The sequence below is a fragment of the Magallana gigas genome, chromosome 10 (genome assembly GCF_963853765.1).
Source record: "Magallana gigas chromosome 10, xbMagGiga1.1, whole genome shotgun sequence".
NCBI lineage: Eukaryota > Metazoa > Mollusca > Bivalvia > Ostreida > Ostreidae > Magallana > Magallana gigas.
This window is the reverse complement of record NC_088862.1, coordinates 15,606,467-15,629,653: the sequence shown is the minus strand read 5'-3', so window position 1 is coordinate 15,629,653 and position 23,187 is coordinate 15,606,467. Positions and strand designations below refer to the sequence as shown.

General features: G+C 33.0%; 1 protein-coding gene across 2 annotated transcripts; it reads left to right on the top strand.

Moving 5' to 3' along the window:
- Positions 1-53: 53 nt before the first annotated feature.
- On the top strand, positions 54-22,361 carry LOC105326791 (sorting nexin-13). 2 transcript variants are annotated; one of them, XM_034454688.2, is made up of 26 exons: positions 54-199; positions 2,401-2,516; positions 4,496-4,595; positions 5,452-5,541; positions 5,758-5,879; positions 6,174-6,289; positions 6,528-6,632; positions 7,100-7,188; positions 7,692-7,775; positions 8,067-8,208; positions 8,379-8,482; positions 9,295-9,382; positions 9,670-9,725; positions 10,069-10,203; positions 10,765-10,869; positions 11,340-11,475; positions 14,773-14,804; positions 15,202-15,298; positions 15,481-15,632; positions 16,155-16,259; positions 17,331-17,441; positions 17,709-17,810; positions 18,470-18,526; positions 19,136-19,350; positions 19,628-19,740; positions 20,598-22,361. In XM_034454688.2, exons 2-26 carry the CDS (start codon positions 2,401-2,403, stop codon positions 20,861-20,863), a joined length of 2,838 nt encoding a protein of 945 aa, XP_034310579.2. In that variant the 5' UTR covers positions 54-199; the 3' UTR covers positions 20,864-22,361. The 2 variants fall into 2 exon arrangements, with proteins under 2 accessions (XP_034310579.2, XP_034310581.2); XM_034454690.2 differs by lacking the exon at positions 14,773-14,804 and adding an exon at positions 11,821-11,843.
- The last annotated feature ends 826 nt before the right edge of the window (positions 22,362-23,187 follow it).

The following is a 23,187-nucleotide window of genomic DNA, read 5'->3' as shown; positions in this document are numbered from 1 at the left end:
ATACAGTAATCAACCAATGAGAGTGGGTTTGATATAAAAGTTACACGTAAACAAATCAATCTTATGTCGGTATTTGTTATTGGTCAATTCGCATAGGTTGCAAGGTTCACCAACATGGAAGGGGTAGGAGGAAAACCGATCGAGTTGAATGATTAATCGTGGCGTAAAATTCTGCAATGTGAGAACTTATCAGTGAAAGGTAAGGCAATAAAATCCATAGCCTCACTACGCAGTCCTTGTCTAAACAGACGTCGATGAAGCAAGTCGTTTATATAGTTAATGAATGGTATATACAAACCCCCCCACACAACATATTGAAATAATTCAAAAACATTGAAACTGAGTTTTTGTCCATTGTATGGATAACGATTAAACATGCTCGGGATGTACATGCATGCGCGTTCTTTGGGAGTAAACACGAAACTGCATCAAATGTATTTGGCGTCAGAAGACGGTCATAATAAATATTTTTACGGTTGAAGAAAAATCAATAAAGACAACAACACTGCAATATACACAAGTAAGAGAAGCTGAGAATTCCAGAGGGACCTTATAGACCAGTGGAGGTGTAGATTACCATCCCACTCATTACACTAAAATTAGCTCAGATTTCACAAAATGGCCTTTATGTCAGAGATCTTGTATGTGCATTAAGCAAATGTTATTGTTTGGCAACACTGAACAGTATATTAGATTTAATGCAATATAACATGGAGGTGTGTGTGTGTGTGTCAGACATTGTATTGAAGTGAAGGATCAATCAAGGTAGATATTTTCCTTAATTTAATACATGCAATCAAATCACTCATTCCTAAAATCACTGCATGAATTTGCAATTCCATCTGACAAGAAAATAAATTTGTTACTGCATGCTGTCTCATTCTTTGGTTATTGTTCACAGGTTGGTGATCTCTAGAATTTCATCAATACTCAATATTATTACCCTAATACAAATACTAAGGATATCATATCCCACTGTCAAAATTTGTAAGTTGGGGAAAGGGTATGCAAGTCACATATTTTACATCATTATGATTATATTGGTCATTGCAGTTGAATCTCTCACAAGAAAATGTTATCAATTCACAACTCGAATATTTCTGTCTAAAATCTAAGGGTTGTATTTTTTCTGTAAATTGCCATTTTTTCCCTCAATCATGACTACCTGTCACCAACCACAGTTCTATATTTAAAAGCCTATTTCGCAATAAGGCCACAGTCATTCTATCCCTCAGTCCATGGATCCGCTGACCCAGATTCTCAAATTTAAAAATCCAAAGTTCTGGGTAACTGATTTTTCTCTCTTATCACTCACAAATTCTAAACTTAAAATATTGTCTCTACTATTTGAAACAGGAAAAAAATCTGGTTTAGGACAAGTTCTGCTTTTCCACACCTTTTTTTTTTTCACATGCTATGCTCTTATGAGTATCTTAGTAGTATAGACTGCATAAACATACAGGCTCCCAATTCCCCATTGAATCTACCGGTAGCTGAAAGTGCTGGCCAGATAGGATTCTGATGCTTTTTTTGTAATATTGTCTGTACTTCAAATTCTCTACTTCATATTATTGCTACATGCATTACAATTATGTTTTGTGATCTGATAAGCCATTCGGCTTAAAAGTCACTTCATTGCTACACATCCTTGCACATGTAAATATTAGTTGGTAAAGCTTATTACTGAATACAGGGGAACCCAAGGGTGAGCGGTATGCAAGGTAGGAAGCACACACATTATGCAATGTACAATAAATATGGTGACACAATGAATTTTTTACTAGTTAGAATAAAGTCCAGTTATTATGATATTAGCTGCTGATGACAAACTGTGTACACTACTTTTATGACAGAAAATGTAATAATGCACTGAAATGAGAGAGAGAGAGAGAGAGAGAGAGAGAGAGAGAGAGAGAGAGAATACATCATTTATGATCTACATGATCTACATGTATAAGGAAGATTCTTAATTCATTATTTTGTCACTGTCATATGGAAATCTATGTAAACATGTGAATAAAGGCAAGAATGACTTTGGTAATGTAATAAACTTCTGATTTTTGAAGACTAAGACCTGTTAGTGTGGTTGAAAATTATCTGTTTATCACTCTGACTCTGGAATACATGAAATAGATTTTTTTCAACCTCCTTGACCAAAGGGATTTCAATTGATTCACTCTGCTCCCTGTGAACATGATTTATGGAACACATAGTTGGGAATAGATGCTTTCATTTCACTTTGTGTATTGAAGAACTATCTCATTAAGTGATATTTATAAGCAATTTTTTTTTCTTTACATAACAATATTATAAATGCAAAAATATCTATTTGAAAATTTTAAAATGGTTTTAAAACATGGACCTGATATAAAGGTTATTGAATTGTCCTGGTGATTTCAGATGCTGTCTTTAGAAGAAGGATGGAAGTGGCCAGCCCTTGCTTTGTTCCTGTTTTTAGTAACATTCGGATCAGTTGGTCTCCTGAGTTTGGGTTATGTCATCTGTATTCTGATTGGGTAAGTGCCGATGATCATTGTTTCATCTGTTGTTTGATTGGATGAGTGCCACCAAACTTCAAAGTTCAAGCATCATCATAATTTAATGTGTATAAAAGGGGGGGATAGCCATGACAGCACACTAGTGACACTTCTACTGCAAAAGAATAATGTCACCAGGTTAACAGCTGATGTGTGAGAACGGTATTTAATATTCATACATGTACTTAAAGGCTCTCTACCTATACATGTATATACCAGTCAATACATATAGGCTCTCTAATTCATGTAGCTCATTGGGGTTTTCGCTTGAAACTGCGTCATTTTTATCTTGTTTTGACGTAAGAATTAGAAAGCTACGTCCTACTGAAAGTCCAAGGTCTTGTTAAAATTGTTCTATTAACTTTACCTGGGTAGGGGGTATATGTATGTGTCACCAAATAAGCAGATGAGTAAATATTAAGAATATATATATATAATATATGATGGCTTCTTTGGTGACGAACGTACCCAGTAATCATACACTGTACATACCAGAATATTTGCATGCCCTTTGGTGACAAGGAAACCATGGAGTGATACATCGCCATCTGCTGACATAACCTGTCACCAAGGAACATTCTGGGATTGTCATCAGAGGAGTCCTGTAATATATGTTATGCAACATGCTGCTTATCAATTGAATTATTCAGTTCGGTTTGGTTTAAGTGATGTTATTTTCTAGATTTTTGAATATTTTGCATGTATTTGCTTAGGCCTAAAAAAAAGTTGTGTGTTTACTGTTTAGGGTAACCGGACCTAACCTAGAAAAATGCCCCAATCCTACCATTTTTAGATGTCTGTTTTTATCCGATTGTGAATTTTATATTATTTCTATTTAAGAATCTGTTTTTAAACATGACACAAACAAACATTCTTAGGATTCATGCAGGAAAAAATATGATAAATTAAAAAAAAAATCTACCTACCTAACCTAATTTTTTCATCAGTGTTACCCTAAACACACAACTTTTTTTTATAGGCCTTAGCAGTTGGCTACCAGTAGTTGATTGTGGAATCTGACTTACTGGTAATAAAATTCTGGTTCAGAGGATGATATAACTGTGTTCAGAAAGCATTGGGATAAATTATCACAGTTGTAATGGGAGAAAATTTGATTACTAGATAAATTAGTATTATTAAATAATATAGAGATGTCTTAATTTGGTAATACAGTGATCAGATTACTATAGCATGGTATGCAGAGGTCCTCGGCCTTAGTAATACCAGCTGAGACTTGGTTTCCCATCACCTTTGACAATCAGTATGATATTGGAATATTATACATGCATGTATTCAGAATTGATATAATGATCGACCTTTTACATATAGATTGTAATACATGTATTGGTATAGTATAAAGTTTTGGCTGTGTGTTTTTATAGATATGCATTCATTTATGTTAGTTTGTCAAAGGAAGATCATGATTTCACACAGCAACTTTGTGATATCAAAGTTATGTATGTATTCAGAATTGATGTAATGACCTTTAACATACATGTATAGATTGAAATATTAGTAATAGTATAGTAAGTTTGAAGTTATTGCTGTGTGGTTTAATAGATGTGCATAATATTAATTTGTTTAGAGGGGATTGTAATTATACACTTCACTAATGTATACCGGTAGTACACTACCTTACTTTGTGATATCAGAATGAATATGTAGTTATGTAATTTCTGTTGATTTATTTCATTGGGATTATGAAGACTCTGAACTATACTGTAAGTTTACATGTTGTTATCAGAATAAACATGTATAGTATCAATGTAATTACCAGTGTTGTCTCTAAAAATTGAAGTAGAAGGAAGAAATGTAAAAGTAGAAGGGGGGTCAGGGGGGTCTTGCTTATAGCTACATTGCATTTGAAATGCAATAATAGCCGGGTAATTATAGGTGAGGGAATTCCCTGCCCCCCAGGTCTTAGAAACAACCCTGAATTAATGTTGATTATTTTTCAGTGGAATGGTGATGACTTTCTACCATGGTAGGCAGCTGTCACAGTCGGCCCTACAGATGGAATTACCGGATCTACCGCGCTCCAAGCCAGGCGTTCTCACAGTACGTAAATTTAAATTTATATAATAAAAGTATTGATTTATAACTCCAAAGGGCAATGAGACTCTAAGGTCAGATGGTCATAACAATGTCGGATCATCTACACCAATCCTCTATGGTTTAACACATCAAAGTCTGTTGGTGTCGCGTGCAGTCGCCAACGTCTGATGGTCCCCAATAATTTAGCAATTAAAGTACAGTAGTTTGGCCATTAGACTTTGTCATGACCATTTGAATATATAGTCAGTGGTAATCCACACAGGTTCTCAGACATGACTTGACATTTAAAGAAAAATAAAAATAATCAGTAAAGAATGATTTAGACTGTGGTCATCAGGTATGCTTGTCAAATGTACCGCATATCCGTTTTTTTTCGCGTTTCACAAAATTTGCGAAAATGCAGAAATTGTATAGCATTTGAATTTGCGTCAGTCATTTTTTGCGATTTAAAATGTTTCTTATAGAAAATGATACTGAATATAATTTCTGCATATTCAATAATTTGTGATTTAAATGACATAACGAAGAAAGCGAAAATTAGATCATCGCGAAAATTACCGGATATACGGTATATTAGCAGTCATCACCATATAAAAAAAGATGAATACAGTTAATGCAAAACGATTAAATGTCATTGTTTTATGAGGTCTTATCTAATCAGGAAAAATCATATATTTTCAAAAATAAAGACTGATGATACACATATATTTAAATTAAAAGACAAAGAAAGAAAAGTTCTTTCCTAATGGGTACCTGTAAATGTAGAATCTCTTCTTGTATTAAAAGTGAGCTTAACACGTACAATGTTTTAATTTTAAGATGTGTTCCCTGATTTTATGATTCCTGTTATAATTTACAGGTAGTGAACAAGATGGAGTCCTCTCCCAAAGGGAAGAATTTTGACAGAAGGATGACAGGGGCGAGCGTCATTGATGAGGCATTACATGAGGTAAGGGAGGTTACTGTAATTATTCATGTGAACAGAGTTTTACAGATAATAAAAAGTGGAACATGAAAACTTTACTTGATACATGAGTTGTCAGACATAACTTATTTATATTTTGACGGTTTGAGACATGATGTTTTTAACTTGATTAAAAAAATACAATTATATCATCTCACAGAAAATTAAAAGTTGTTGATGTTCATTTATTTATTTTTTCAGGTATTGACCTATGCCATCAGAGATTACATCAAGTCCTGGTACAGACAAGTTTCTGATCACGACGGGTTTGTCCTCGACATCAGACAATGTGTTCAGAAACTCACCATCACATTTGCTTCCAGGTAAGTGGATCATAAACTATGATATTCTATAGTAAAGAATAAAAAATCTTGCTTGGATTTTCATTATTTTTTTTGGTAAATTAAAGTAGCCCATTGAGGATCATACTTTAAGTTTTTTTCATAAGCGCATTTCATTTTTTTGCTTTGCTTTTTACACAAAATGTTGGACAGGTTTATAGTAAAATGAGTTACTGAAATGTTTGTAAGCCTTATAAGAAATATGAATAAATAAAAATTTCCAGTCAACAATCTTCTTGAATTTGTGATTCTGAATTGTCATTTTCATGTTTGCAGAACAAAAGATGTGGATTGGATGCCGTTTTTCTCACAAAGACTTGTGGATGATTTTGCGTCCCACTTACGATTATACCGCAGAGCCCGGGATGATGCAACAGTACCCCCCACTGATGGTAAGTAAATAAGTTCAAAATATAGGTGAGCTTGCAAGCTTACTTTAGAGTGTTAGTCCCAATCTCTGTTATTCAATAACAATTGTTTTCAGCATAAATTTTGTCCTTTTTTGCATTCAAGAATTGATTTGAAACTTGCTTGTTAGCATCTGACTGACAGCTTTAAGTTTACAACTGTCAGATTTTCACTTTTCTTTTAACTTTACAACTAGTCATGCTGTTGTTTTTTTTTCTCCAGAACTCTATCAAGAACAGGTTCAATCGGCCTTCTTTGACCTAGAGGTTGCCATGGAGAAAGATAAATGCAGAGACTTGGTGTGTTTAGATCCTGAAGCCGAAAAACGTAAGTCTGATTTAAATTAGAACCTGTAAATAAAATCTGAATGGGATTGAGTATTACATCAAGTCAGAATGATAAATTCTTTTGCCTTGTTTTGATTGGTCATTGAAATAGAGTATTACAACAAGTCAGAATGATAAATGCTTTTGCCTTGTTTTGATTGGTAATTGAAATAGATTTTGATGAATATTCATTTCCAGCATCATTTTTAACCATTGGGCTTTCTTTAATAGAGAAAGTAGGCAGTTATTTGTGACAAGGAGTTCAATTTGCTTAAATTGTATCAGAAAATCAAATTGCAGTAAAAAAAAGAAAAGCCTTTTGTTAAATCATATTAGACTCAAATGTTCTCTTATCAACTGGGGCAACTTATTAAAGGAATTTGTTACAGATAGTAATCACACCAAGCAAGTGTTTTTCTGTATATCAGTACTTTTAGTAATTTAATTATTTTTCTTTTCTTTTTTCAGAGTACCTCCAGAATTTGAGTGAGGTTCTTTTATTTTTACTTCTGCCGCCAGACGACTTTCCGAACAAAACTTTTAGATACATTTTAAGGGTATGTAACTCTTTGTTAATGTCTTAAATTCCACATGTCTAAATTATTTTATTGTTCTGGAACACTAATTATAAGTTTTAAAGAACATGCAATTTAGGGTTTCATTATTTATGAAATCAACTGAAACAATAACTTATGCGATACCTTGATTACTGAGATAATGTACATGAAAATTTTTCAATCGCCCACATGTTCTAAAATTAAAAACACAGTTTATATACTGTATGCCCACATACTGTAGAATCATTAAATCCAGGGGGGGGGGCAATTTCCGTGGATTGTGGGTTTTTTGCTTATTCGTGGGGATGTAATTTCGTGGATGCGTTAGTTTTCAGTTTCGGTAACAATGATAACTCTTTCTAACTTTATTTTAGTCAAGGATGTAAATTCGATCTTGGGGGAAGGTTATCCACGAAAATTGAGCCACCACAAATTCCACAGTATCCGAAATGCTTGGTTATTGTTTGAAATAATATAACTGTAACTCCTTATTGTTTTGACAGGAAGTGCTAGTCAACGGTATATTTATTCCCACCATTGAACTGTTGTCAGATCCTGACTACTTAAATCAATACATTGCCTGGTTGGTGAGTATATTTGTGTGTTAGGATAGGGGGTTGGGAGGTGAATGAAAATAAATAAAAATTTCTTGATTTTGTTGTGTACTGCTAACCTGGTATGATATGCATACATTAAATGTATACAGTATATTTGTAAGATATTATCATAATGATTGCCAATCAGTTTTTCAATGTCATAATGCCCTTTGTAAAAAAATATTTATATGATTGTATAGAAAATGACTACATGCACTTAGAGAGACTAATCATCTTGGAATAAATCTCAACTTTCATATGAAACTTTTTTTTTGTTTTCAGTGTAAAGATGGCTCCTTCACTAACGAGAGCTTCCTGACGGTCATCAAATCGTCTCATCTGGTTGGGGAGCTGGAGGCGGTGAAAGAGATCACAGAACAGAACATCGCCAAGTGGCGCTCACGGGACACTGGCGGTGCCGATGGTCAGATATTTGTAAAAGTCATAATGTCATAATATATCCATATATAAATGTATTCAATAGAACGCATTTATCACGAGCTGGCTTAAAAAAAAATAATGTTTTTTTAAACACAAGAATAATGATATTCTCTTTTTGTTCATAAAAAAATGCTCACCTTATGTTTTTGACAGATGCTGTGGTTAAACAAAAGTTAAACAGTTTATTGTTTGTCAAGAATATCTGTGAGGGGAGGATCCGTCGCATCCAGGAAGGAAGTTTAGATGATATAGAAGAAGTAAGTTGTCATTAATATATGTGTACATGTACCATTTGTAATTAAGGAATGAATTCAATATTTATTTGTTTTATACGATATAAAATAGATTGGGGCAGTTTACGCTTTATAAACCGCGCAGCGAAGCGGTTTATAAAAAAGCGTTAACTGTTTCAAACCATTTTATATCATATAAAACTAATAAATATTGAATTCATTGCTTTTAATTTAATTTTTTTTACTCTTCATTGAAGATAAAAAACGGTCATTTAACCTTTAAAATGACGTAAAATTGTACAAAATTCAAACGTAACGTCAGGCGTATTGATACGTTTTTGACGTTAGTCTTACCATGACGTAGGCAACATTCTTTATATGATATAAAATAATTTTTTAGCCTATCAGAAAGTGCGTTACAACCAGAATTAAATTATTGAATTTTGAAGGGTGGTTTGTTCTATTGAAATGACTGACCTGTAATCAAATTACAAATTGAAAGGCAGAGGATGAAAAAAGTCTCAAACTTGGGCCTAATGCCACTGTACAAAATTACTGCACAAAAATAAATGTTTTGAAATCAAATGAACAAATTGGATTTGTCCCTATAAATCAGTCCTGTCTTTAGCCATGTATTTCTGCTTAAAGATTTAAATCTCATGATGATTGTTTAAAACAGATGAAACTTGTGATGGGATAAAGGTTTTCCAAATTACTATTGCATTCAATTTTTATCTACCTTATTATACATGTATATGTATATTTTATCTTCGGTTACCTTAATTGTTGTCTGATTTTCACCTAAGGTTTACAATTTACTTTCTCCTCTTTTGCAGGCCCCAGATATATGCAGAGCCAAAAATATATTTGTACTTAGTTTAGATGAAATAATTGAAAATAACATAGCATTAGCAGTATTTATTGGTAAGTATGTGCAGATGTATTCTAATTCTTTTCAGTTAACATATATTTTTTTTCATAGTATTGGGTTTTTTTTAAATCATAAATCTGTAAAGTATAATTCACTTTTCACAGATAGACATTTATCTTATTTTTGATAAATAGTTTAATTTTTTTAAAAAGATTATGTGAGATAAATAAGCATTCTTATCAAGATGCGTGCACATATATCACATACTAGTAATTCACCAATTCCATCTTTTTCAAAATTAACGAATATAAATTATGTTAATGATTTTTTATTCTTCCAGAATTTATGACCAATGTCTGTGGACAGCAGTATTTATTTTTTTATTTAAATGTTGAGGTAAGTTTACATTTTAAACTTTATATACCATCCAGATGAATCCAGTTTAGAGTTCTTTAAATGGAGATTGCCCCAAACACATGTACATGTGAAGCATAGTTTAGCATTACATGTTAGAGATCTTTTAACATATTTCAATCAGTGTTTATGTAAAGATGTCATGAACAGCAAAGGATGGTTAACTAACCTACATGGTATAACTTGCTTAAGTCCCATACCAATTAAATGAATTTACACAAAACTTAAGGTTTCTTCATCTGTCTGTCCAAATCAGTCTTCCTAAGTTTGATTTAGAGTAGTATTGATTTAGTCACATTTACAAGTTTTGTCGGCCTGTTTTCAGGGATTTAGAACAGCGGCAGGTCAGCAGATATTAGACGCGCAACAGCGCGCCATGAATGGTATGTCAACAGAGGCGGACCTGGAATCATTACGTCGGGCGGCCATGATTATTTACGACCAATATCTGTCCGACAAGGTATCGATAGTTAGTTATTAAGGAATCATGATTGTTTGTTGGGGACCAATGGATGTGGCTTTTGTGATTAACCCTTGCCCCAAACTTAAATTTCCATGAACCTCTATATACAGTCATTTGTGTGATATCCATTAAAATTTTTCTGATTACACTGCGAACAAAATTACGTCCCCACAAACCAAGAAAATTTTGGCTACCTACGAACATTGACCCCCAAGAATAAAAATGATTCCACAGTATTGATGACAACACATAGATACTTAATTCTGATTACTGAACTAGATAACCATAAACTCCTTATTTTAAACAGTGCATAATTCTGCAATTCCAAGTTTTTCAAAATCACAACCATCAAACTTTTCATAAAACTTTATCATAAAGTTCACAACTATCAGAAAAATAAAAGCAAGATTTTAAAATTCACCAGGGTTTTACTTGATTTTAATGTTCCTTGAATATTATTTCCTTGCATTTACATGTAATTAGGAATTTATAATGCTGCATTCTTTTGTTATTTACCCAAAAAACAATGTTCATTATTGGACTCTTTTTTTTTAACAGGCCTCATCTAGAATTAAGCTAGAAAGTGATATAGTGAAAAGAACTTTGCAGAAAATCAAAAATAAAAACATTGCTGAGGACTTGTTTGATGAAGCCCAGTCTAAGGTGAGCATGTTTCATTGCACTAGTTGGTACTGATATTATAATATTAAAAGAACTCCATACCTGCAGAGCCCACCAGAGATTATCATAAGATAACATCTCTTAACCCACTACAAACATTATTGCAGCAGTTTGTAATGAGTTACAATTCACTTTCTTATTGACATGAAAACATACACTTACATGTACAAAGAATTGAAGCCAACTGAATGATAAATATCCACATGAAGGAAAATTTAATTGGTCACTTGATTTAACCCTATGAGGACCAAATGCTTTTCCAGCGGCATTAGATAGGGTTATGTATTAACCTCATGGCACATGTACATGTGAAATAGCTACAAAATGTCAAGTTACAAAACATCTTGGCATGGATATGAATTTAGTTTCAGTCGATGGAATTCTTTGTCCCTTCAAAACTCTTTCATATTTCACTGGAGTTGTCATCTTGCTTTTCACTGTGTTTTGTATAGGTTTACCAGATCCTGCATTCAGAGCAATACTATGAAGCATTCCTTCAGAGCAATGTCTACCTCAAAATGCTGCAGGAAATGGGATTATCCAAGCCAGATAAGCCAGAAGATGGCGACACCAGTAGTCTGGATGAGGGTAGGTTACCAGTTAGTGGGAACCAGACTATATAATCTCAATATCAAATTCCTCATATGTATAAATAGCCTGTCAACTTGATTTTGCAATGTTAAATGGGAAAGGTATAAGTACATGTATTTCTATACTTATTAGATGAGTTTGCAATCTTTAGATAAAATGATGGAAGTGTACTGTAATTGAAAAGTTTATGAGGTCTGGAATGATTTAAGGACCAAATTGGTACTTTAAGTTGGGCCAAGGATCTTGTCAGCATAGATCTAACCTCCCATATCTCATTCAGTCAGATTATCCTAGTACAATGCAGGGGATTTCATTTTATAACCTATGATTCCTGTTTTACAGTGCCCCGGATAATTTGGTTCAGAGTACGTAAATAACAGCCTTGTTTCAGACACACAGTATAGGTGTCTTGTTGATTTGTATTTATATTTCTGCTTTTAGCCTGTTCTTGATTCAGTTCACAAAATAATTTGAACTATCTGAAATTTACCATTATGAAATCAAACAAATATTAATTTTCTAACAGTACTGTATACAGGGAAATATTTGCCCTCGTTTTATTTTCGCCCCTTTCGCCCTCGTTGTCAGCGGGTGAATTTAAGACTGGGCAAATACCAATGTTTCAAGTTATCTCTTTAGTACACAATCTTGTCTGGGCAAATTTAAGACAGTGCGAAACCATTTGCAAGTGCAGAAGGGCAAAAATAACACGGGGCGAAAATAACCCTGTATACAGTATTGGAATGAATGCCAGCATGATATTCTTTATGGTCTTCTTGGAAAAAAAATTGACTTATTCTTTACCTTATATAATGAGCAATGTTTAATGCTTATTTTAAAAAAAAAAGCAAAATAGGAATAATTGCAGAAATAAATCAATGTTTAGCATTACTAAAGTTGAAAGCTTGCAGAAGGGGGAAAAAGGAAAAACTTTTCTGAATGACTGAGTAGTGTTCTAAGACATGCTTGAATTATTGTTTGTGTTACAATAATCAAATTAAATTAAAGATTTCTGTTGTTGTTGATAATTTTTTAATCATTAAACAAGTGTTACATGTATAACATGAATTTCATTAAGTGACTATGTTGAATACCAATTTTCATTGATTTCGTTTTTAAGTTGATCCACGAATTTAAATGTTCATCTAAGTACAATTTTTACTAAAATTTTGCATTGATAGGATCGTCAGCCGCTTTATATATCCTAGAAACTGTGATTTTCACTTTATCCACAAAAATTGATCCCCATGAATATAAATGAAAATACAGTATGAGCGTTCAAGTATGTTTTGAATACTACGACACGGTTCAGTCAAGAAAGTGGCAGGCATGGACATTGGTGGTTTAATGCAAGACAAGAGAAGGGTGTATAGTCAGGGGACAGAAAATGCAGGGCTAAGTGGTGTCATACAAGGCATTGGGCTTGGCGATGTTGTTGCATGCTGCTGCTTAACAAAGACATTAATATATTTTCTTAGGCTGTATTTGGCCCTTCTTCCCCAGTTGTCCATCAAATAATTTTTCCGTTAGTTATTGGTATCTGCAGAGCACCACTCATCCCCAAAAGCTTTAAATCTAAAACTGAGTCAGTGAAAGTAATTTCATTGTCTGTGAATCTAGAGAGATTTAATGATAGGCCAAAAGTTCAGTTACTGTACATGTCTTAGCAAAATCTGATTTTTCATTATAAACAGCAAACCATTAATAGAAAGGGTTGCGGAACCTTGTTGGGGGGGGGGGGGGGGGGGGACAGTATGATCTATACACTGGTGAATTTTTTTTGTTTTAGGCAATGGGTTTTACAATTTAAGAAAAAACACCATTGAATACAACTCAAAATATATGCTAGTTTTATTTAATAGGATTGTAAATGTATACTTGGAATTGTACCAAGAGGTTTGTAGCCAACTATAGAAAAACATTGAATACAACCCAAAATATCTACTAGTTTTATTTAATATGATTAAATGTATAGTATTACTTGGAATTGTATCAAGAAATTTTGTATATTTATAAGTTTGATTAAAACTTTTTAAGTTGATTTGTTATATTTCAAATTTAAAGCCAAATTGCATTAATTTGTAGCCAAGTGGTTATATTTCAACAATCATGTATCGGTATATTTTAATAATTAATTTTATTATGATCATTGCATTGTCCCTGATGAAAATGCTTGCTGCATCTCTAAATCAAAAGGAAATGAACTGTCTGGGATATAGAGTAATGATTAAGATTTAGGGGACACAGTCTTTATCATATCAAACAACTGGCTCAACCATTTTGAATGTAAATGGGTATTTCTATTAGTCTATTCAGTAAGAACGATTTCTTTTGCATGTACATGTAATTTGAGATACTGTAAAGTCATGGAGTCCAAGGGGAGACTTTTGTTGCTTTAGAAAAAAAATGGTTATTTGAGATGTGATTTTCATTGTAGCATTATATATATTAGACTTCATATCCCTTTGCGTTGATTTAATTTTCACCTTTTTCGCAAATAATTTCACCTCCCAAAAAAAAAAATATATGTACAATAGACAAATTAAATCCAGCATTATTTTCTAGAAGAAACTTTTTGAATTGCAAAAAAAAAAAAAAAAAAAAAATGACTGATGCATATGAAGAAAGATAGGTACTCTTTTGACCCAGTTATCACAAGTTTTGTGACACATGTACACCCTAAAAACCCCAAACAATAAAGTCTTTTGAAAATTGAATTCCCCATGAAAATGACTTTACCGCATGTCTTATTTCAGTCAGATTAATTAACATTAACTTCTAATTGCCAATTAATGCTTTAATTATGCACATAAGCTGAGCCAGTGGACTTCTGTAACAGATAATATTCTTAGCTGTGTCTCCTATTTCTTCCTTTTGACATTGTACCCTGCAATTCCAAGATAAAAAGTATGTTCAAATCAAGTTTTTGTAACATCAGCCATTCTTCTTTAAAGTTTATTTTTAAGTTTATTTTCCTGTGAATTCTCCTCCAGGGAAAGGGAAAGCATAATACTTTATTTGAAATTTTTAGGAAATTTTTTGGCAAATTATGTATTGTAAATACCCTAATTTAAGACAAGACCTTCAAATCTTAATATAACCTTTTCTGAATTTGTCATTAAAAAATTCCATGAAAAATAGAAGAGAAAATTTAAAAAAGTTGCATGTTTGGTACAATGGACCAATTGGTGTTAGTTGCTTGATATGACTTGCAGGGTACAATTTCAATCTCTTTGCATGTTAATCTCTGTATGAAAAATTGTACAATGGCATTTTGTTTTTGCTTCTTATTAGATGCATCTACAAAGTCGGTAGCCTCATTGGGTGTAAGTTAAATCTTCAGATTTTTTTCCACTACTATTTTCGAGTGCAAGATATCAACTTGATAAATTATCTTTTTTATTTGTCAAATGCCGAAATCAACTTTGAAAATTTTAAAGTAATAATTATTAAACTACATGTTTGTAAAAAAAAAAGTAGTAAAATCAATAAGCAATATGAATTGAATATCACTTTAATTTGTTCCAAGAAACATGCTTTATGAGTTTAAAGTAATTTTTAGAAAATTAATGTACTATATCATGGAATTTTGTTTAAATTTAATTTTATTTTCGAGAATACTTTAAAATTGAAAAACAATTACTGCTACAACAGAGCTGCTTATTTCTATGATCAAAGAAGAACTATTAGTGCCATCAGGTGAAGGTCGTTTTCTATTTATAGATGGAGGACTCTTCTGAAGAAACTTCACTACCAAGGTCAAGGTCAGATTCTCCTGTAACCACGGACACTGCGATAACAGCATTTATCTCACAGACAGGTACATTGTATTCCATTCAGGTGTCTCCTAGTGCAATGTAGTGTTTAAAAACCAAAAGTTTTAAACCATATATCAACTTGAAGATATTGATACTTAAGTTATAGATTACTTTTTTTCCTCCTTGGAGGGCATGTTCTGTGTATGGATTTCTAAATTTTGTTCCATATTGTTTTTGACAACAGGAATGATGAAGGAATCTGACAAGAATTCTGGGAAGACTTACGCCGTGTTTGCAGTGCGTGCAACTAAGACTAGTGGAGATGAGGAAGAGGTGTCAGAGACGTACCGTCGCTATAGCGACTTCCACGACCTCCATATGCTGATCCAAGAAAAGGTGGGCAAATGTGCCGGTCATTATTTGACTGATACAGAAAGAGTTTTCATTAAGTTAAATTTTGATTCCAGTTATCAAAAACTCATACATTTTATTATTTAATTATTTTTTTTTCATTTCATCAGTTATTACATGTACAAACTTGTAGTACATTTTATCAGTTATTACCAGCTTTTACATTTCATCATTGATAAAAATCTTGTATATTTCAACAGTTATTACAAACATGTGATCTGACACAATCTTGATTATATTATCAATGAAAACAAAATTGTACATTTAATTAGTGTTAATCAGTTATCACCACTTGAACATTTCATCAGTTACAACCAAATCGTAAATTTCATCATTTATTACCAACTTGTAAATTTAATCAACTATCACCAACTTGAACATTTCATTAGTTACCACCATCTTGTAAATTTTATCAGCTAACACCAATTTGTACATTTCATCAGTTTATCACCAACATGCACATTTTCGTCAAATGAGTGAAATACAAACTTGTCTCTCTCTCAACAGTTCCCAGATTTTCAGTGTCCACCCTTGCCTGGTAAAACCATCGTCAAGAACATGAATAAAGACTTCCTAGAGAAGAGAAAGAAATCATTGAACACCTACTTAATGGTAATCTTTTGTTGGATTTATCATTATCAATTTTTCTCCAAATTATTAATTTTTTCCAGTTTTATATGTGAATGAATACCCATGTCTCCTTCAGTACAGTGAAATCATTAGAAATTTGTGGGGGGGGGGGGGATTATTTTCATGGATTGTCAACTTTTTTCAAAGGTTCTTTAGTATATAGAATGTAGTTATTTTTTGTGGATTTGCCTCTTTGTACATAATGAAAAATACCTGTTTTTCATAATTTGTGAGGGATAAGGACACGTACTTAAAAATTAAGCCTATTAATGATTCCACAGTATGTCCTACTGAAGTGTAATTCTCAATTCAGTGTCAGACGTTGGAAGTTGGTTTCCATCATATCCATTAATCAAAGTATGGAAGTACTGACGGGAGTTGATTTTATTGATTGTTATTTATTTTGATACCAGCATGGCAAGTAGTTTCTTAGCTGTATTTGAACAATAACGCCCATTGTTTTCTAACATGAATTATCGGGCTTTTCCGACAAGAATTCCGAGCTATAGACGGAAAACCTCATATGAACCACTTTTTGTAACATCCAAAGATAGAATGCACTCTATGATGTATTATATATCACGATCAAAATATTTCCGAAAAAGTCTATCAAAGCAATTTTAAACAAACGAATGATAATAAGAGCTAGTATACGCCAGTACTGGTTCTATCCTTAGATTGGATAGTCTGTTGCAACCGCTGTAATCGAACTCTGATGTAGGAATACATACAACAACAAAAATAATTATATAATTGTCCGTGCTATTAAAAATATCACTATTTTTAAGGTATTCATAAGTAAATTCAAAAAACATTATATCAAATTTATCGATTATTCTCAAGTACTACATTTCATCAGCGGTGATGGTTTGTGCTTAGGTCCAAACACTGTTTTACTTCCGGATTGTCAGAGTAACTCCATAGGAGAGTTGATTAAAATCAACTCCCAAAAATTGATAGTAATTTCTTTTCCACAATATAACTCTAAAATATCTTAAGACATGTTGAATGATAACAGGACTGGTATTATCATTCATCTTTTTACCTCAACAGAATCTAATGAAACAAGAGGTGTGGATCAAATATCCAGGAATGAAGGAGCTGGTTCTCAAATTTGTGGCTCCAGGACTGTGGGAAAAACATAAGAGTGAACTAGCCAGAAAGGTACGTTGTAAACCCCAGTGCTGTGGAAAAAAACAATAGCCAGAAATGGTACTGTACATTAATTGTGGTAAGAAAATGAACATGAAATCTTGCTCTAATATTGGATAATTAGTTTCTTGTAAATGTCAAACTTGCATTATTTCTCCTATTAAGTTTCAAGTGTTATTAAGCCTGTGTTGAAATATTGTAAACAGTAAGTTTGTAACTATAAATTAGTATTATTAGAATCAAAATTTTCTGTTGATTCTCTAGTTTTCTAATTTACAGATGGACACCATTGTGAACCCTATTCGGTCCTCTGTGAAGACGGTGGGGCGAGCTGTGTCCACAGACTCACTAGTGGACGGGCTGGGCAAGGTCTTCAAAAGTGTAAGTCATTGAAATACACTAATCATACACTGAAAAAAGTGTAAGTCACTGAAATACACTAATCATACACTAACAAAAGTTTAAGTCACTGATCATACACTGACAAAAGTGTAAGTCACTGATCATACACTGACAAAAGTTTAAGTCACTGATCATACACTGACAAAAGTGTAAGTCACTGAAATACACTGATCATACATTGACAGAAGTGTATGTCACTGAAATACACTAGGCATTCACTGACAAAAGTGTAAGTCACTGATTATACACTAACCATAAAATGATAACAGTGTAAGACACTGAAATGAATCAACTGTACACTGACAAAAGTGTAAATCATTAAAATACAGTAATCGTACAGTAACAAAAGTGTAAGTCATTGAAATACACTCGCCATACACTGACAAAAGTGTAAGTCATTGAAATACATTATCTATAAATGGACAAAAAAGTATTTCAATGATATGACAAAGGTGTTATTAATGATATACATAAACTTCATTTTGACAAAAGCTTTTACATGTACATATATGTGTTTGCACAGAAGAATAATATTTAAAAAATCTGTCCAATTTGTAACTTATTGAACACATAAAATGATAAAAGCCACATAATTCTACAAACATGTTTCTAACACTGACAAACTATTCCATTAACAGGATTCCAATGACAGGCGAGCATTAGACAGTGGGAAAGTCGCTGATGGTTTGGATGGAGTAAGTATATGGCACACTTACAAGACTGAATAACATTTTCATAATGTAAATATGGATTTTAGGAAAAACAACCTAGGATATATGAAGAGCAACAAAACGATCCTTAATCCTGCCTATGGCAGTATTTGTGAGCTATGACAATAAGTGTATATTTGTCAGTTTTGACTGTATTTGTGAGCTATGACATTAAGTGTATATTTGTCAGTTTTGACTGTATATGTGAGCTATGACAGTAAGTGTATATTTGTCAGTTTTGACTGTATTTGTGAGCTATGACAGTAAGTGTATATTTGTCAGTTTTGACAGTATTTTTCAGCTATTACAGTAGGTATTCATAAATACCAAAAGTCCTGTGTTTAGGTTGTGATTTAGAACAAGCAATTAATGTATACATGTTGTAGATTCAGATCCAAGGCATGTTCAGCAGAATGAATGCTTGTGAGCACTCACCAAAATATTTGTGTTACGGGTATAGGGGATTTTGGCAAGCGCTTGCAAGCTCCTGTGCTATACCAGCCTCTGATGTTTGTTTCTGTGTTGTTTACAGAATGATCGACTCAACAACATTCATTTATGCCCTATGATTTGATGTTTGTCTGTTGTTTACAGGATGCTGACAACATTCCGTTACGTGTCATGCTTCTACTGATGGACGAGGTTTACGACCTCCGGGAGAAGAACACATGGCTACGTCGCCGCATTGTCGCGGTGCTTAAGCAGCTCATTAAGGTGACATTTGGGGACTCCATTAACAAGAAGATTGTCGATTACGTCGAGTTTATGACATCTGCTGAGCAGATGGCAGAATATGTCAGAAAATTCAGGTAAAGAGTATTAACGTTTGTAGAGGGTTTGATTAAGATTTGTCAACTACTTGTTTAATTGTGTAATCATTACCCAGATGAGGAATTTTTGGAAATAAAAATTTGTTCATACCTTGAAAACGTGAATCATATCTTAAGACTTTTTCATGCATTCACAACTTCTAATGAGTTGATGTGAATTATATTGAATCTTCATGTTAAAGACGATATAATTTTCAGTTTTTACAGAAATCGTCATTTCATACCCACTGTATACTCAGTTGTGATTTTTTTCCAGGGATTCCTTTTGGCCGGCAGGAAGTCTGGCAGAGCCGCGAGTACAGCGTGACGTCCACACCAAAATGAGGACCAGGGTCTTGTGTAAAGCAAAGATGCTCGGATCTGTGTCTGGTAAGTATTAAGAGGGTTTGATGGTTGTGGCCATTTTTAGACCTTTTTAATCTCGTAGGAAGAAGAGCTCTGTATAATGATATGGGAAAGTGATAATTTTTTAGGCCGAAATTTGGGGATTTTTTTTCTTTACTTAGTTTAGTGATAGTATTTGGACAAAAATATAATTATGTTAAAGTTTAATTATGTTAAAAGTTTAATTATGTTAAAGTTTAATTAATTTAAACCTGATGGTGAATTAGTTGACCACCCAGCCTCCTTAAACAGTGATAACTGCTGGTATGGTATCAAATCGTGTTTCTAAACGGGTCTCTTTCTGTTTCAACTCTTTTCATTGCTTCTCTTGTAGGATCCAGCAAATACATTTACTGTGGTTTAATTAATATTCCCTAAACTCCATATTTTATGGATTTCGTTCTTTAGTTGAATCAGGAAATCAAATTATCATTGAATTATCATTGTATTTAGAGCATTGACAGCAATATTTATTTGTAAAACTGCAGTTCACAAATTTAAGTACATGTATCTTACAGTATATATCTTACAGTATGAACTGTGATTTTTCCTAGATTTTAAAAATCTATATATTCTTGATACCAAGTGCAAAGTATATTTATATGCAAGTACATGTGTAATGTTCCTATCCTAAAATTCTAAAAACTTGTTAAGTCACATAAAGAAATTTTAAAAATTATGTCAAACGAATCTTGAGGACTTGTACACAATGTTTATCTTACTTTAAAAAATTTAGTACCATTTAAATAGAGACAGTTTTTAATTTCTGTGTTATAATTTAGTTCATCCATTTAATGGTAAAGTAAGATTTTTACAGATTTTGTGATTTCTGTGCTTTGTAGATGATTTCCGGCACCTCATGGGTACAGATACGATCCGTATTGGGACCAGTCGGATGTTCGACATGTTTCAGCACCAAAAACTCAACAAACGGTTTGTGTACGTCTTTCTGGAGGGGGTCATTATCACCCTCTTCCCTCAGAACAAGTTTCCCGAACTTTTTACTCGTTTACATTCCCGCTCTGACCGAGTTGTGAATCATATTGCCAAAATGAAGGAGAAAAATGCAGACAGTTCTGAGTCCGGAGCTCGGAAACGACGGAGGTGATCGAATGTGCAACAGGAAGTGAGTCTCGTTTTGGTGAATGACGTCCAAGTTGTCAAATTTTAAAAACTCTGATATTATGTAGTAGCGATTCAGAATTTTTTTTTTAAACCTATGAGATTCCAATGTTAAAAGCTTGTCTGTCAACCACAGATGTAGGATTTTAACGGATTTGTGCAATGCTGGATCTGGTGAATATTTGTTCCCAGAGTTTTAACGTACAATAGGTTTGCGTTTTGGAATTTAGGAGAATATTCATGAATGGATCCTTAATCTGCTGTAAAATGATTATCGTCCATTGATGATGGAAAAACCTGTGAAGAATTCAGCAGCTATATATAATGACGTACCTAGTGATCTGAAGTAGAAGTAATGAAGGGCAGTAACTTCCGTGGAATTCCATTTAGTCTTAGCAATCAAGAAAACCATGTGTGTTTTTAAAACTGTGCAGTAGCTTTGTTTTTATTTCAGCATTCTGATTTCTTCAGTTCTCATATGCTGCATTACTTTGTAGGAAGCAGAATCTTTGTGTGTTATAAAACTGAAATCAATTCATTGCAATGGTCATGTTACAGGTATAGAATTTCACTCTAAATCCTAAAAAACGTAAAGGGACCACTTAATTAGACCTATATTGCAAATAGGGACTACTTCAATCGAAAGAAGTCACAAATTAGGACATTTATTAGCTTGTACATGTATGTTCTATAGTTATAAAGATTTATTGAGCTAGATAATTTTTTTTTCATCATTGCCTTTTTAGCCTCCCACTCAATTTCTTTGTTATTAAATTCACTACAAACTACACCAAGCAAATTTAATTTTCTTAATTAATCCTTCACTTCACCTATCCAAGTATCCTTATGTATTACTTTTTGTCTCGACCTGCCCCAATCCCATTAACCCCAAGAAGTTTTATATGATTTTCAAAGAATCCCTAGATAATGTATTGTAATACACATACATGTAAACATGCTAATGTACAAAGGTGTGCAAAAATCAAATTTATTCATTATTTTGTTCACTACCGTGGGTCAATGAATATTTAGTATGAATTGGGGGGGGGGGGGGGGGGATAGGCACCTGATTTTAGTAGGTTCAGTATACTGTAACATTATAACAGATATTTTTTGATATGTTGCAAACTTCTACAAAATGCAATGCTACAAAGAAAATCTTGTAATTACAATTCATACCAGCTCTAAGTTTAGATTATTAGTCTCCAAATTAAGTCTCTAGTTTTTGAAAATTGAGAATTTTAGTTGGGGCAGGGAGTTAAATGCAAGATGGAGAGTATAAGATAGTGATGGGTATTTATATATTATTAAGAATGGTTTGACTATTTTAACCCTTAAGTGCATGTCCCTTCATATTTGTTACCGTACATTTGTGAATTTTTGTCTGTGATATTGTTTTATCAATGGCCATTTTACCTTATGTTACATAGAGATAATGTTGAGTCATTTGAATATATTACATTAAATGAACTTACAAAAAGGAATTTGATTAAAAAATTTGTTGTTCTTGTGGGTACAAATGTTGAAGTAATACAAGTACACATGTACTTGAATTGTCAGAGAAGCCAGAAGGACCATACAGTACCACATAGGCGGGGCCTTTTTAGGATGAATGCCATATGATCTTGAACTTGCTGGTAATAGTCAAATGATCTCAGGTCAGGGTCATGACATGCTCTCAGGCTATGGGCAATCTATATATGCCAATTATGCACCTGTGATGTTTATTTACAAAGTTATGGACCAGACATGAAGTTGGGACAAACAGGTGGATGGATAAAGAAATGGAAGGCTGGTAATGGTAATTTTATCATACCATATCCTTCACCTATCTGGGAGCATTAATCTCTGTAAAATATTCATTCCAATGCAAAACTTATTAAAACTGACTATTGGCTTCATGCATTTAATCCTTTCAAGGGTTTGTGAAGTTCATACAGCTGATGGGGATTCCATCCATCTGAACTCATTGCAAAAAAACTGCATCGAAATATGAAATTGATGCAAAAATAACAAAGCTTTATGGTTCTGTCCTCAGACACGAAGTATTTTAATCATCATATAAATGTTACTTGTTCTTCAAACTTTATAAGGGATACGAAAAAAAAAGAAATTTTTAAATAGTATCCATGCGTTTTACAAAATTATTGTATATTTGCCCAATAATAGATATATTGGAATAAATAATACCAGTCAAGATAAACATTTTTTAAAGAAATTGCATTGGTGGTCCAAACTTCTTTTACCTATATGTAGTAGATCTCTGCAAAACCACTAAGCCAATTGTTGAATATAAACTGGTCATAATAT

Coding starts and splice junctions, on each gene's coding strand:
- LOC105326791 (XM_034454688.2), top strand. CDS start 2,401: ATGCTGTCTTTAGAAGAAGGATGGAAGTGGCCAGCCCTTGCTTTGTTC. Junction 5,542..5,757: donor TTGATGAGGCATTACATGAG/GTAAGGGAGGTT, acceptor TTATTTTTTCAG/GTATTGACCTATGCCATCAG. Junction 7,776..8,066: donor ATCAATACATTGCCTGGTTG/GTGAGTATATTT, acceptor TTTTGTTTTCAG/TGTAAAGATGGCTCCTTCAC.